Source organism: Apus apus, chromosome 9, assembly GCF_020740795.1.
Source record: "Apus apus isolate bApuApu2 chromosome 9, bApuApu2.pri.cur, whole genome shotgun sequence".
Classification (NCBI taxonomy): Eukaryota; Metazoa; Chordata; class Aves; order Apodiformes; family Apodidae; genus Apus; species Apus apus.
The window spans coordinates 13507092-13518373 of record NC_067290.1 but is presented as its reverse complement, the minus strand read 5'-3'; the positions used below and the strand labels follow the sequence as shown (position 1 = coordinate 13518373).

The following is an 11282-nucleotide window of genomic DNA, read 5'->3' as shown; positions in this document are numbered from 1 at the left end:
CAGCTTGTCTCTTTCCCTGCTTCTAGCTTAAATACTGTAACCTCCAGCACCTATGAGGGAGACTAACATGACAGGAGTACAAAAGTGCAATACCTGTGGATCCTGCTGCCTCTCACACACTAGATGCTTGAGTTACAGTTTCAAGAGCTATTGTATTATGCAGAGTCAAGATGTTACTTTCTCTACCCAGCCAAGTTTATCTTAAACAAAAAACGTCATTCTCCAATCTCCTATCCTAGAATACTTGCCAGTTCTTAGCACTTTTCAGAACTGTGGGGGATACACTGTTTTACAGTACTTGTTACAACCTGACACTACTGAGCTTGTTTTACAAGCAGTTACGAATGTTTTAGATGTCCAGCTGTATCTTATCTTTTAGGCTATGGCAGCTGCTTAACAAGACTTGATTTGCTGTGTTCCGTTTTACTAAAATACTTCAGTGAGATGTGGTGAAGGTAACCCCCCCCACCTCTGCCTTCCCAGCAACTTCACTGAAATTCCAGGCAAAATCCAGAGCCTTCACACCCTCTGCAGATCTTGGTGTACTCCGGGCAGTATTGGCAGTAAGAAAAAAAACCCAAGCACTAAGCCAAGAGGTATCTCCAAGTGGAAATGCATTTAACAAAATTTAACAAAGTTACAGCATGAAGAAACCACATTTGTTAGTTTTTAGCATGTCTCTTTGGCTTTCTGTCTCCTGCCTTCTTTTCTTCTGCTCCCAGCTCCTGGACAGGTAACCACTTGAGGGGGTTGCGGCGGTACATGGGCCACGGAGGGAGCGTCAGCTTAGGGAAAAGGAATGAAGTCAGAACATGTAAATCAAGGTGCTGGATAAGTGTTTTGTACAGCCTGTTAAAATCTCCTTCCTAACTACTGTACCAGTTAGTCTGAAGAAAGTTCATACCATTTCAAAGCAGAAAGATAGATACATGTATAGTTTAGATGGTGTACTCCATAACTGTGCTTACTCAGGTCAGCATGACTAAAGGGCCCAGCTCATCCCAACGAGGAGAACAGCACCCACCCTGAAGGAAAAAGGATCATACCCCCAGACTACTGAGGTAACACCAACATCCTCTAACCCCCTGAGAAACCCTCCCGTTGTCTAGCAGCAGAGATGAGTAGGTGTAGCAATATGGACTCCAGGGATGTTTGGATCAAGAAAGAAGCAGATGGATTGTGAAGCCATGGAATTACAGTGTGTGTGGGTAAGTAGTGACTGGTCACTTGAAAGCTGTAAGAGCCCTGTGTACAACTGCATGTGGTGTGTGCCCCAGCTGGGACACCTCACTGTCCTTCCTGTTAGCAGGAATGCTGTCAGCTTGACTTCAAAGTAACATTTTGTTGACATGAAAAACTAATGCAAAAGCAGCATGAAATTACAGTGTTCTCTGAAATCACACTAGATTTGGGAAAAGGCACTTACGGGCTTGTAAAGCACTTTCTACAGATCAAAGAAAGTACAGACAGGTATCAACAACCTGAATTACACAGCAAACATTTGTGCTGACAGACCCTTAATTAAATTATTTTTTTCAGCTCAGACCATGTATTTTCTGGTTGGGGGGAAAAAAAAATTCTTACCAAACATGATAAAGCAAATCCTGCCATAACAATGTAGACAGTCCATCCAAACTGTTCAGTGATGTACCCATAGATGAAACCAATTATCTGGGGAAAAAATAATTAAAACCAAAATACTTAAATAATTGTGGCACAGGAAATGAGAAGGAAAAGAAAAATACAGGTTTTTTCAGAAGTGTAATTGATACATCTTTCTAATGTTTTCAAAATTGTAGGTAAATAATTAAAGATTAAAAGAAACAAAGTCTTAATTCATGACAGCCTCTCTGATGTTGTCTAAAGCTTTTAGTGACCCAGCTAAACTAAACAATCAGAAAATAAACCTTGTTTGCAAGATCAGAAAACAAAGTCCTTTATGTTACCATCACCCATAGTTCTAGTATACTTACAGCAGAAACAAGAATGATTCCTTGAAAAATCTGCTCTGCTAGTTTTTGGCCCTTGTAGTCCTGTGGAAAGAGGGTTTTTTTTGTCAGTGACCCCAAAAACAAATGTACCAGTTAAACTCGTTCAGGGTAGAGCCTAGAGTCAGCCTGACCACAGGTTCTCTGCTTTTTTGTTCAGCTTTCGAACCAGACTGGATTATTTTTCTTACAGAGTCTGGGCTTCAAGTGAAAAGAACTAAGCTTTTAATTTGCTTCACACCTCCCCTGCAGTCTCGACCACATCATCGACAGATAAAAGCAAGCACCATCCGTTCAGGACCGCTGTTGCAACTTGAAAATACCGTCGCCAGCTTAAAACCACGATGGCTGCAGCACCCCAGACCAGAGGTATGTCTGAGAGGATGCACTAGGGGGTCACCAGTGTTTGCACGACTTTAGCAGGCGTGTCTCTCCGTGCAGACACGTTCCCTTCCGGCGGTACCGGCACAGGCACAGCAGCACAGGGGGTTTTCCTGCTGTCACCGGCACCGCGCGCTGGCACTCGGAGTTCCAGACCCACACCCCCCATCCCCATGGCTCGCCGCCCCGCAGCCGCCCCCGCAGGCAGGTGTGAGCACCCAGGGCGGAGCGGGACCGCTGCTCCCCGCGGGCCCGCGGGCGGTGCCGCCGGGCCTCCCGCGGCCGCCCTACCATCTGCGTGGGGATGGAGCGGAAGATGTGCCACATGGCGGCGGCGGAACCTTCTCCTCCTCCTCCTCCCAGTCGCCTCCCTCGTCCCCGTCAGCGCCCAGCGGCGGTTCCCAGCTGCCCGCCCGGCCCGGTCCGGGGGAATCGGCCGCCCCGGCAGCTCCCGGGGCTCGGCGGGCTCGTCCCGCGGCGCTGCAGCGGGACCGGAAAGCGGCAGCTGCGCCGGCCGGAAACGCGGCCATTGCGCCCCGCCCCGCCGCGCCAGTCCCGGCCGACGTGGGCGGCCCCGCCTGCCCCGCCGCTCCCCGCGCCTCGGGTCCCCGCGCCCACACCGGTAACCGGGCGGGACGCGGCCTTCCCGGCACCGGCGGCTGGAGCCTCGGGAGCCGCTGCCCGAGGGAGGGACCTTCAGCCGCGGTGCCTGAGGCGGCTGCTGACCTGGCAGCCTGCGCGGCCCGGCCCGCCCAGCGCGGAGCTCTGCGGGGGCTGCGGTGCGGGGGCTGCGGGGGGCAGTGGTGCGGGGGCGCGTGCAGAGCGTGTCCCGGGCGGACACCGCGGCGGTGCCAGCCCCGCCGGCGGGCAGCGCGGCCCGGAGCCGGCCGGCCGGTGTCGTGGCGGGTTTGTGTTCCCGCGGGCGGCAGGGCGGTCTGTAGACGCCGGTAGCGGGAGGTGCGTGTGCGGCGCAGCCCCGCATCGCCGCCCCAGTTAGGGCGTCAGGGCGGGAGGCGCCGCGCTCCTCCCGGGGCTGCGGCAGCGGCGGGTGCCCGTGTCTGACACGGAGCGGGCGCCACGCGGGCTGCGGGGTCTGCCTCTGGAAGTCTTGTTTTTCGATACAGAGCTGTCTCTGTGCCTCTGTCTCGCGTGTCGCTGTGGTGCGAGTGCTGCTGCGGGACCCGGGAGCCGCCTCGCGCTCCGGGGCACATAGTTCTTGTTCCGATTTCACGGTCGGGTGCCGTTAAATAATGAACATATGTCTTTGAATTGCATCGGTGCTTGCAGTGGGGCTGTTAGTTTTTATCCCCTGGTATAACATGATGGTAATACCTTCTTTTACACTTTTGTGATCTTTTTTGTGTGTGTGAGGACACTTCAGCTGATACCCTGTTATATTTTATGTAGATAAATTGTGGGTTTGAAAGTGTATAATGCTATTTGCTAACATCTTATAAAGTCTCTGCCCTGCCAAAATCTTGCAGTTAATAAATTGGCTCAACAGTAAAAAAATCAAACCAAAACATACATAATCTTCCAGATTCTTTCCAGATCACTTCTGACTGGCAGAAAGAGTTTAAATTTGTTTGTTTGTTTTTCTCTCAATGAAGTAGCAAGATCTCTATGTCTCCCTTTTAATCTCCGAGTTCTTTAAATACATCACTGTAGCTATGTACCTACTGAGCTACCACGCTCAGTTATTAAAACGTGACGTGCAGTTTTGTCCTTTCAAGAGAAAGAAACATTCACTGCATTCAGAAGCTGTTTTGGCAGTGCTGGTGGCAGTGTGCCATGCCTCCTGTGGGCAGGCACTGCCAGGAGGAAGTGACTGCTGGCATTTCTTCTCTTGCAGGTTCGTAGGAAGCTTGTGCTAAGAAATAAAATAAAAAGAACAAAATGACATTAAGGAAAGGTATGTGTATATGTGTGTGTCTAATTAAAAAAAATAAAAATCTCTTCTGCACTTTTTGGAGTTGCCCAGTCATTCTCTGGTTATATTGATCACCTTTTTTCTTTTAAATTTTCAGTGAACATTTCCATCCTTATAGTGGCTGTTGTCATATTTTTGCTAGTTCTTCATCATAATTTCCTAGGCCTCAGTGACTTCTTGAAACGGGAATTGTCAGGTATGTTGGGTTGCCTTTTTTTTTTTTAAATATAAGATTGGCAGGAAAACACATGCTTTCAGAAAACAGCTGAAATTGTGTGTGTGATAATGATCAATAATTTACATCAAAAGATATAATTTTTGTACTTCGAGTAGATCAGCTCCTGTTCTAATACCCAAGAAACATCAGCTTGGTGGGCTTGTCTCTTCTTGCTATCCTGTGACTCTTTTTGTCAGGAAGCCAGGTGAGATAGCAGTAAGTGTTCCTTCTGGCTTTAGAGTCATTAGGATACAATTCGGTTTACTTAGCAAAGCCATTTCATTTTTGGAAGTCCACTTTTAAGAACTACACATGGTCCCACAGAGCCTTTCTGTGTCCCCACTAACCGTCCCAGTTTGTCCCAGTTTGCTGCTGCTGTGTAGCAGTTGTAGAGGTGCTTCCCAACAGCAGTTGAGCAGGAGCCTGATAGGCTTTAACCAGGGTTCAGCTGGAGTCACAGCTGTTGAGCTCTGTCCTCAGAAAGTGGCAAACAGAAGCCAGCTTTGTAACAGCAGAATGGTGCCAAGCCCCTGCTTGCTTGAGTTCCTCAAATTACCTAAAATTATCCAATATGTAATAGTCCAGGTCATCTGAAAGGTGCCAGCCTGGTTATAAAAAGTGCAGTGAGTGGGCAGTTTGCCAGCTTTTACAGGCGATGGTGTCTGGGAGTATATTTCAATGCTGATCTCCCCTTTTCCTGGCTGCACACTGAGTGTAACTTGGATAATGTTGTGTGGTCTGTAGTGCCTGCAGTAAACCTGGGCTGGACTTAATGCCTTGATCTTTGGTGGGAAAAAATTCACAGCTGTGACTTCAATTTAGAATTTTTGTCTTCTTTGTTGGTTCCTACCCAAGAGGAAAAGAAAGTAGGAAAAAAAGCATGTGTGAAGAGAGAAGACTGGCAGGTGGCTAGGGCAAATGGGAGAATAGGGAGATCAGTGAGATCATAGACATGGCAGAAGGAGCCACAGTAAGTGCAGCCTGCTGTAATTTAAGCCTTGTTTTAGCAGCTTGTATGTATGGTTAAATGTATGTAGTTCATTTGTGTGATGTTTTCTGTTCATTAACAGTTTGGATTCTCAAGAGCAGGTGCTATATTTTATGTGTTAGATTCAGGCAAGCTGTGATCCATACCTCAGCTGAGACATCCAAGTGCTTGCATGGTAGAAATAATTTAAGGTGTTGGGAATTTTAGTGTGGTAATAATGTCTGTGTTTAATTTGCATAAAAGAAGGGTGTGATGCCATTTGTACTCTGCAGATTCAAACCCGTTAGGACTTCAGCCGATAGATTTCATACCTGCAGTTCCCCAGAGGCTGGCAGATGCAAGGAATGATAAGGAGATCTCTGTGGTCATTGCAGCATCAGATGAGAGGCTTGGGGGTGCCATTGCAGCCATGAACAGTATTTACCGTCACACCAGATCCAACGTGGTTTTCTACATTGTTACTTTGAATGATACTGTGGATCACTTGAGGTAATGATCTTTCATTAGATTCCCACAATACTGTAAATACTGTATGTCTGAAAAGAGGAAGAGCTGACTTTCCCTGGAACTGCACTCATCTAAATTGTTTGCAGTCCTGTCTGCTGCTGCTTGTTGCAGTTTTTTGGCAAGGCTGCTGTGAGGAGTCCTGCAGTCATTCCTCCTGGTAATGTTTCGAGAGCCATCTTTTCCAGTGGATTTATATCCAGCCAGTGGGGTTGGAGTTTGTTGGTGGAGGGTTGTAAAAGCTACTTCCTACATTTCAGCTAAGCCATTCAAATGCTGGGAATGAGGTGTCTCCATTTTTCTAGATTGTTCTTTGATCCTTTTATTTTTACCCACATCCATTCACACCAATTTTTAATTTATTTTTTTTTTAAGGATCTGTGCTAACAGGTCTATATTTCTAGTAAAAAAAGAAGCAACCTCGTAACAGAGTGCTGACAGCAGGCACACACCTGCAGTCAGACGGGACACCACCACCATCAGCCATAGTTTACATTCCTTATGTGTGTCTATTGGATAGGGAAGGGAGTGGCCAGATCAAGAGCTGTGTCACTGTCAATCAGATCTCTTCATTTGATTTTGTCTCATTTAACAAAATCTGTGCCTTTCTGTTTGCAGGCTGTGGCTGAGTAACACTGCTCTGAAAAACTTGAGATACCGAATTTTGGATTTTGATCCTCGTGTCTTAGAAGGGAAAGTACAAGTGGATCCTCAAAAGGCAGACACTTTAAAACCAGTGAGGATTGTGATGATTATTTTTTGCAATTATTAGTTACTTTGATACTGGCTTTTGAACATGTCTAGAGATCAAAACCAAATCTGTTAGCATAGAATTCCTAAATTTCAGTAAGAATAAATTTCCAGATAGTGGGAGATGGATTTGAATATCTACACATGCATGCCTAGTACCATTTTTTGCTGCTAGCTACAGCAGCTTGCATGTGAAGCATGCCAATAGGAAACCAGGATTTGGTGGAACCTGTTTATTTCAATAACTTCTATGATGTTTCTGCCTATTTTACTTGCTTGATAGAAGTTGTCTTGGACATTAGTGCCAGGAGTATTCAATTTCACATTTACTTGGACAATTTTTAATTAAATTCTTCTCTTGCTTTCTTGTTTTCACAGTTAACCTTTGCAAGATTCTACTTGCCCAGCTTGGTCCCTCATGCAGAGAAGGCCATCTATGTGGATGATGATGTAATAGTGCAAGGTATGGGACCTTAGTCTTATGCTGAGCTCAGCATGCCATCTCTCACAGTCACCAAACACCTCTACTTCAAGGAAAGATGTAAAAAAATTTTAAATATGAATGAGTTGGATTAAAGTGAGTGGCCTTATCTGCTGTAGCAATGGAGTGAGCAAAAAGTCACTCAGCGCTTAATCAGGATTGCTTTTGAGTCTTCTGTGCTTACTTCCATTTTTCAGATGATATTCTTGAACTTTACAACACTCCATTGAAACCTGGACATGCAGCTGCATTTTCAGATGATTGTGACTCAACCACTAATAAAGTTGCTGTCCGTGGAGCAGGCAATCAGGTTAGTTTTATCCTGATACAGTGGGAACAATGCCATAGATCCCAGGCTTTGGAAACAGGCACTTGGTTTTAATGTTTTTGCGGGTTCACTTCCAAACACAGTGAATCTAAAGGTGTCAATGTCCCTATCCAAATCTGTTTACTCTGATGTCTGTGTTGCAGATGATGCCTGCAGTTTCTGTTTAGGTGCAGTAAAAGCACTTTGAATTTTTGCTGACCTTTACAATGAGAGTGTTTCCCAGTGAGAAACAGTGGGAGGTCTTAGAACATCCAAGGGAGAATTTTTCATTTTTGAGTGTAAAAAATGTAATTTTTCTGGAAGTACCATGTTAACTATGTAGCATTAACAAGACCCAGCAGCATTCTTAAAATATGTAGTTTATATAATAATATTTTTAAAATATTAGACCTTTTAAGCTTTTTTTCTCTGTATTTGCTTTGGCAACTTCAAGTTGTGCTTCACTGTTGGGAGCTGTGCAAAATTTTTCTTTAAATAGTAGTTTTAAGCTATTTTCTACTCTCTTTTTTTCTTTCCAGTATAATTACATTGGGTTTCTAGATTACAAAAAAGAAACCATCCGAAAGCTTGCCATGAAAGCCAACACCTGCTCTTTCAATCCAGGAGTTTTTGTTGCCAATTTGACAGAGTGGAAATTACAGAACATCACTAAGCAACTGGAGAAGTGGATGACACTCAACGTAGAGTAAGTTCAGGGGTTATGGTGATGATATTTAACTGGTCAAGGAAGGGCTGTGTGTGAATCTGTGGATTCCTGTCATGCAGCTGCAAAAGAGATACAACTGATTTAGGGCATCCTTTCCCAACTTCTTTAAATCTTCTCTTCCAGAGAGGAACTTTACAGTAGGACTCTGGCTGGCAGCATCACAACACCTCCACTGCTGATTGTATTTTACAAGCAACATTCCAGTATTGACCCCATGTGGAATGTCCGGCATCTTGGTATGTATGAGACATGTCACACTGCTCCCCCAGTGTGATTCTCCAGATCTGTAGCTGGACACTCAGTAGATGATGAAGCAAATGGATCTTTTCTTCTATTTTATCACAGAATCATAAAATCAGAGTGGTTTGGGTGGGAAGGAACCTTAAAAATAATCTATTTCCAAACCTCCTGCATGGGCAGGGACACCTCCCACTAGACCAAGTTGCTCGAAGTCCCATCCAGCCTGGCCTTTCTTTGAGAAACACTGCTTTGCAGTACCATCCTGAGGCTTGTGGGCTGATTCTTCATGTTCTTTTTTGAACTGGTAGGGAGATAGTTCTTGAATTGTCTTAATTCAAATTACTTCTTGTTTTCCTTTTCCTTTTCCACATACATATTTATATCTGAAGTGATCCTAGGCATCTCCTTCAAGACTGTTGAGAGTAACAGACATTTTTATCTGTTCTGCCACTGCTGAAACCCCAGTGCTGGGAGAGCTTTCTTGGCTTTTGTTTCCAGTGAACAGTACATAGGCTGCTGAATCCATTAAGGGGGTTTTAAAGACCTTGGAAATTAAGGCAGTACAGTAAAATAGATACTGGGACAGGTCAGTTGCTCCTGATTGTTTTTCAGTTTGCCCTGATTTCTCCCTCCTGTATCACTTCCTTTCCCCAAAAATGACAAAATTTCTTTTGAAATTAAAATCCTTTGCTTTGAAGTTAAAATACTGCATGTTGTTGTTCCTGCTGCCTTTCTTTCAGGCACTAATGCTTCTTTTTTAAAAAAAGGGTCTAGTGCTGGTAAAAGGTACTCTCCTCAGTTTGTGAAAGCTGCCAAGCTGCTCCATTGGAATGGACATTTCAAACCCTGGGGAAGAACAGCTTCATATGCTGAAGTCTGGGAGAAGTGGTACATCCCTGACCCAACCGGCAAGTTCAGCCTGATCCGCAGACATTCAGAAGCCTATGAAGCAAAGTAGAGCCAATTTTAGTAACTGATGGCATTTTCTCAGGAAACTTCTGGAGCCAAGCAGAGCTGTTTTTAGTCAACTTGTATTACAGAGCAGTCTTTGCCTTCAGGAGCACTTGGGTGCAGTTCTGAAAGGTGCAGGTCCAAAGGAGACTCACTTCATTTGTGTGTGACATACGACGCTGCTCCAGCAGCACTACAGAAAGGAGGATCTCCATGAACTGGCACTTCTGTTAGTTCATTTCTGTCTGTTGTACATTCCCCTGCTGTTTACCACAAGTTTTCTAGAGGATCATTTGGTCAGCTACAGAAAGAAACTATTTCTAAGAACGAGATACAACTTCATCTGGTGCTTGCACCATGCAAAACCTGCACAGTGATGTACTGTATGTAATTAAGAGCTGCTTAGGTTTTGTTCTGGTTTGGTTTTTCTCATCCTGTGAAATAGTTTCATCCACAGTTCTTTCTTGCATGAAATCTCTTCCCAGACATTTCAGTGTAAGCCTTTCTTGCAGAATTCTGCAAAAGTGAATCTTGTTTTTGAAATATGAATTTTTCAAGTATTATTTCACTATGCAAAGTGGTTTTAACTGCCAGTGAACACTACAACTTTTGTAAAATGGTGGAGAAAACTGTTCAAAATAAATGCTAATTTAACATATTGACTCAAAGCTCAGGTAAACAGCAATCTGATTCCAGTCTTGATCTGATACATGGGAGTGTGTTGTTTCCTCTGTACTTAAATACAGTAGCAAGTGATTGAAACCGAAGTCAGTTGATCTCATCTTTGTAAAAGCAATCTCATTCTAAAATTGTGCACATTTGTTTTGGGCATCGGGCTGTATGAATTACAGATTAATTTTGTTAAGTTCCTTATAGCTCTTTCAAGCGAGCAGGGCTCTGCTATAGAAGTTTGTCCACTGTGCCTTTCTCAGTCTGACCCTTCAAACTCAGCAAGCAAGATTCCTGTGCCATTTTGCAGCCAGATGCCCATCACCTTTTATACAGGTATGTTTTCTGGGGTTTCTTTGTTTTTTTTTTTTTTTTTTTTATAGCTGTACTGTGAAGTTTGAGTACTGGCTATTATTCAGTAATCCTGCTTGTGAACAGTCCTCAGTAGATGTTTGGAGAAGAGGCTTTGTGTTAATGCAGTGACAGGCCCAGCGTTGCACGGTCCGAGATGCAGGGCAGCAGAGCTCAAGGGTGTGTTCATGCGTATGGATATAGTTTTATACTCTTTAGAAGGATTTCCAACTGCTTGACTCATGGAAATCACTGCCTATGGTTCTGTTTCTGTCATGGATGCTGATCTATGGTTTGTTACCTATCATTTCTTTTCCTGGGTTTTGATGAACAGGAACCATTCTTTGTCCTTTAAGTGGTGGGAGTAATGAACTGAGTTCAGTTACCAAGCTTTGAAACATTGTACTAGGGTAACTGACACCAGCTTAATTCTGATGACCAGGATGTTTTAGCAGGCTTAAATAAACTGCATGTGACTGTCTGCACTTGATATTTTTTTAACCTGCCCAGGAAGACTGTACCTAAATATATGCTTAGGGAAATTAAAACTATCTATTAAAGAAGACAGATATCAGAGCTGTAAGTTAATAAGGAAACAGGTGCATAGGAGGAAGCTGCTTGGTGTCAGGTGTTTATTCTAAATGCTTAATTTTTTGAGCAGCTGCAGGGCCTCTTGGTAATTATCTTGTCAGCCCAGATGTGCTATAGGCTGAATGCAGTAACAGGGCAGCATTTTGCTTTTGTTACCAGTTGTTGCCACATAGGAAATGACTTTTGTTCAAGGAACAAAAGTAGGAA

At 44.3% G+C, this 11282-nt stretch overlaps 2 protein-coding genes across 6 annotated transcripts; one reads left to right on the top strand and one right to left on the bottom strand.

Annotated features, from left to right (window-relative positions):
* Nucleotides 1–597: 597 nt before the first annotated feature.
* On the bottom strand, nt 598–2789 carry SPCS1 (signal peptidase complex subunit 1). Its single transcript, XM_051627224.1, has 4 exons — nt 2661–2789; nt 1974–2033; nt 1585–1671; nt 598–785 (listed from the first exon to the last, which is right to left on the bottom strand). The coding sequence occupies exons 1-4, from the start codon at nt 2694–2696 to the stop codon at nt 663–665; spliced, it is 306 nt and encodes a 101-aa protein (XP_051483184.1). The 5' UTR covers nt 2697–2789; the 3' UTR covers nt 598–662.
* A 111-nt stretch (nt 2790–2900) lies between these two features.
* Nucleotides 2901–10965, top strand: GLT8D1 (glycosyltransferase 8 domain containing 1). 5 transcript variants are annotated; one of them, XM_051627220.1, is made up of 10 exons: nt 2901–2991; nt 4222–4281; nt 4397–4495; nt 5777–5993; nt 6627–6744; nt 7137–7221; nt 7437–7549; nt 8086–8252; nt 8397–8509; nt 9281–10965. In XM_051627220.1, exons 2-10 carry the CDS (start codon nt 4266–4268, stop codon nt 9469–9471), a joined length of 1119 nt encoding a protein of 372 aa, XP_051483180.1. In that variant the 5' UTR covers nt 2901–2991; nt 4222–4265; the 3' UTR covers nt 9472–10965. The 5 variants fall into 5 exon arrangements, with proteins under 5 accessions (XP_051483180.1, XP_051483179.1, XP_051483182.1 ...); XM_051627219.1 differs by having other exon boundaries at nt 2919–3148; XM_051627222.1 differs by lacking the exon at nt 2901–2991 and adding an exon at nt 3257–3275.
* Nucleotides 10966–11282: the final 317 nt, after the last annotated feature.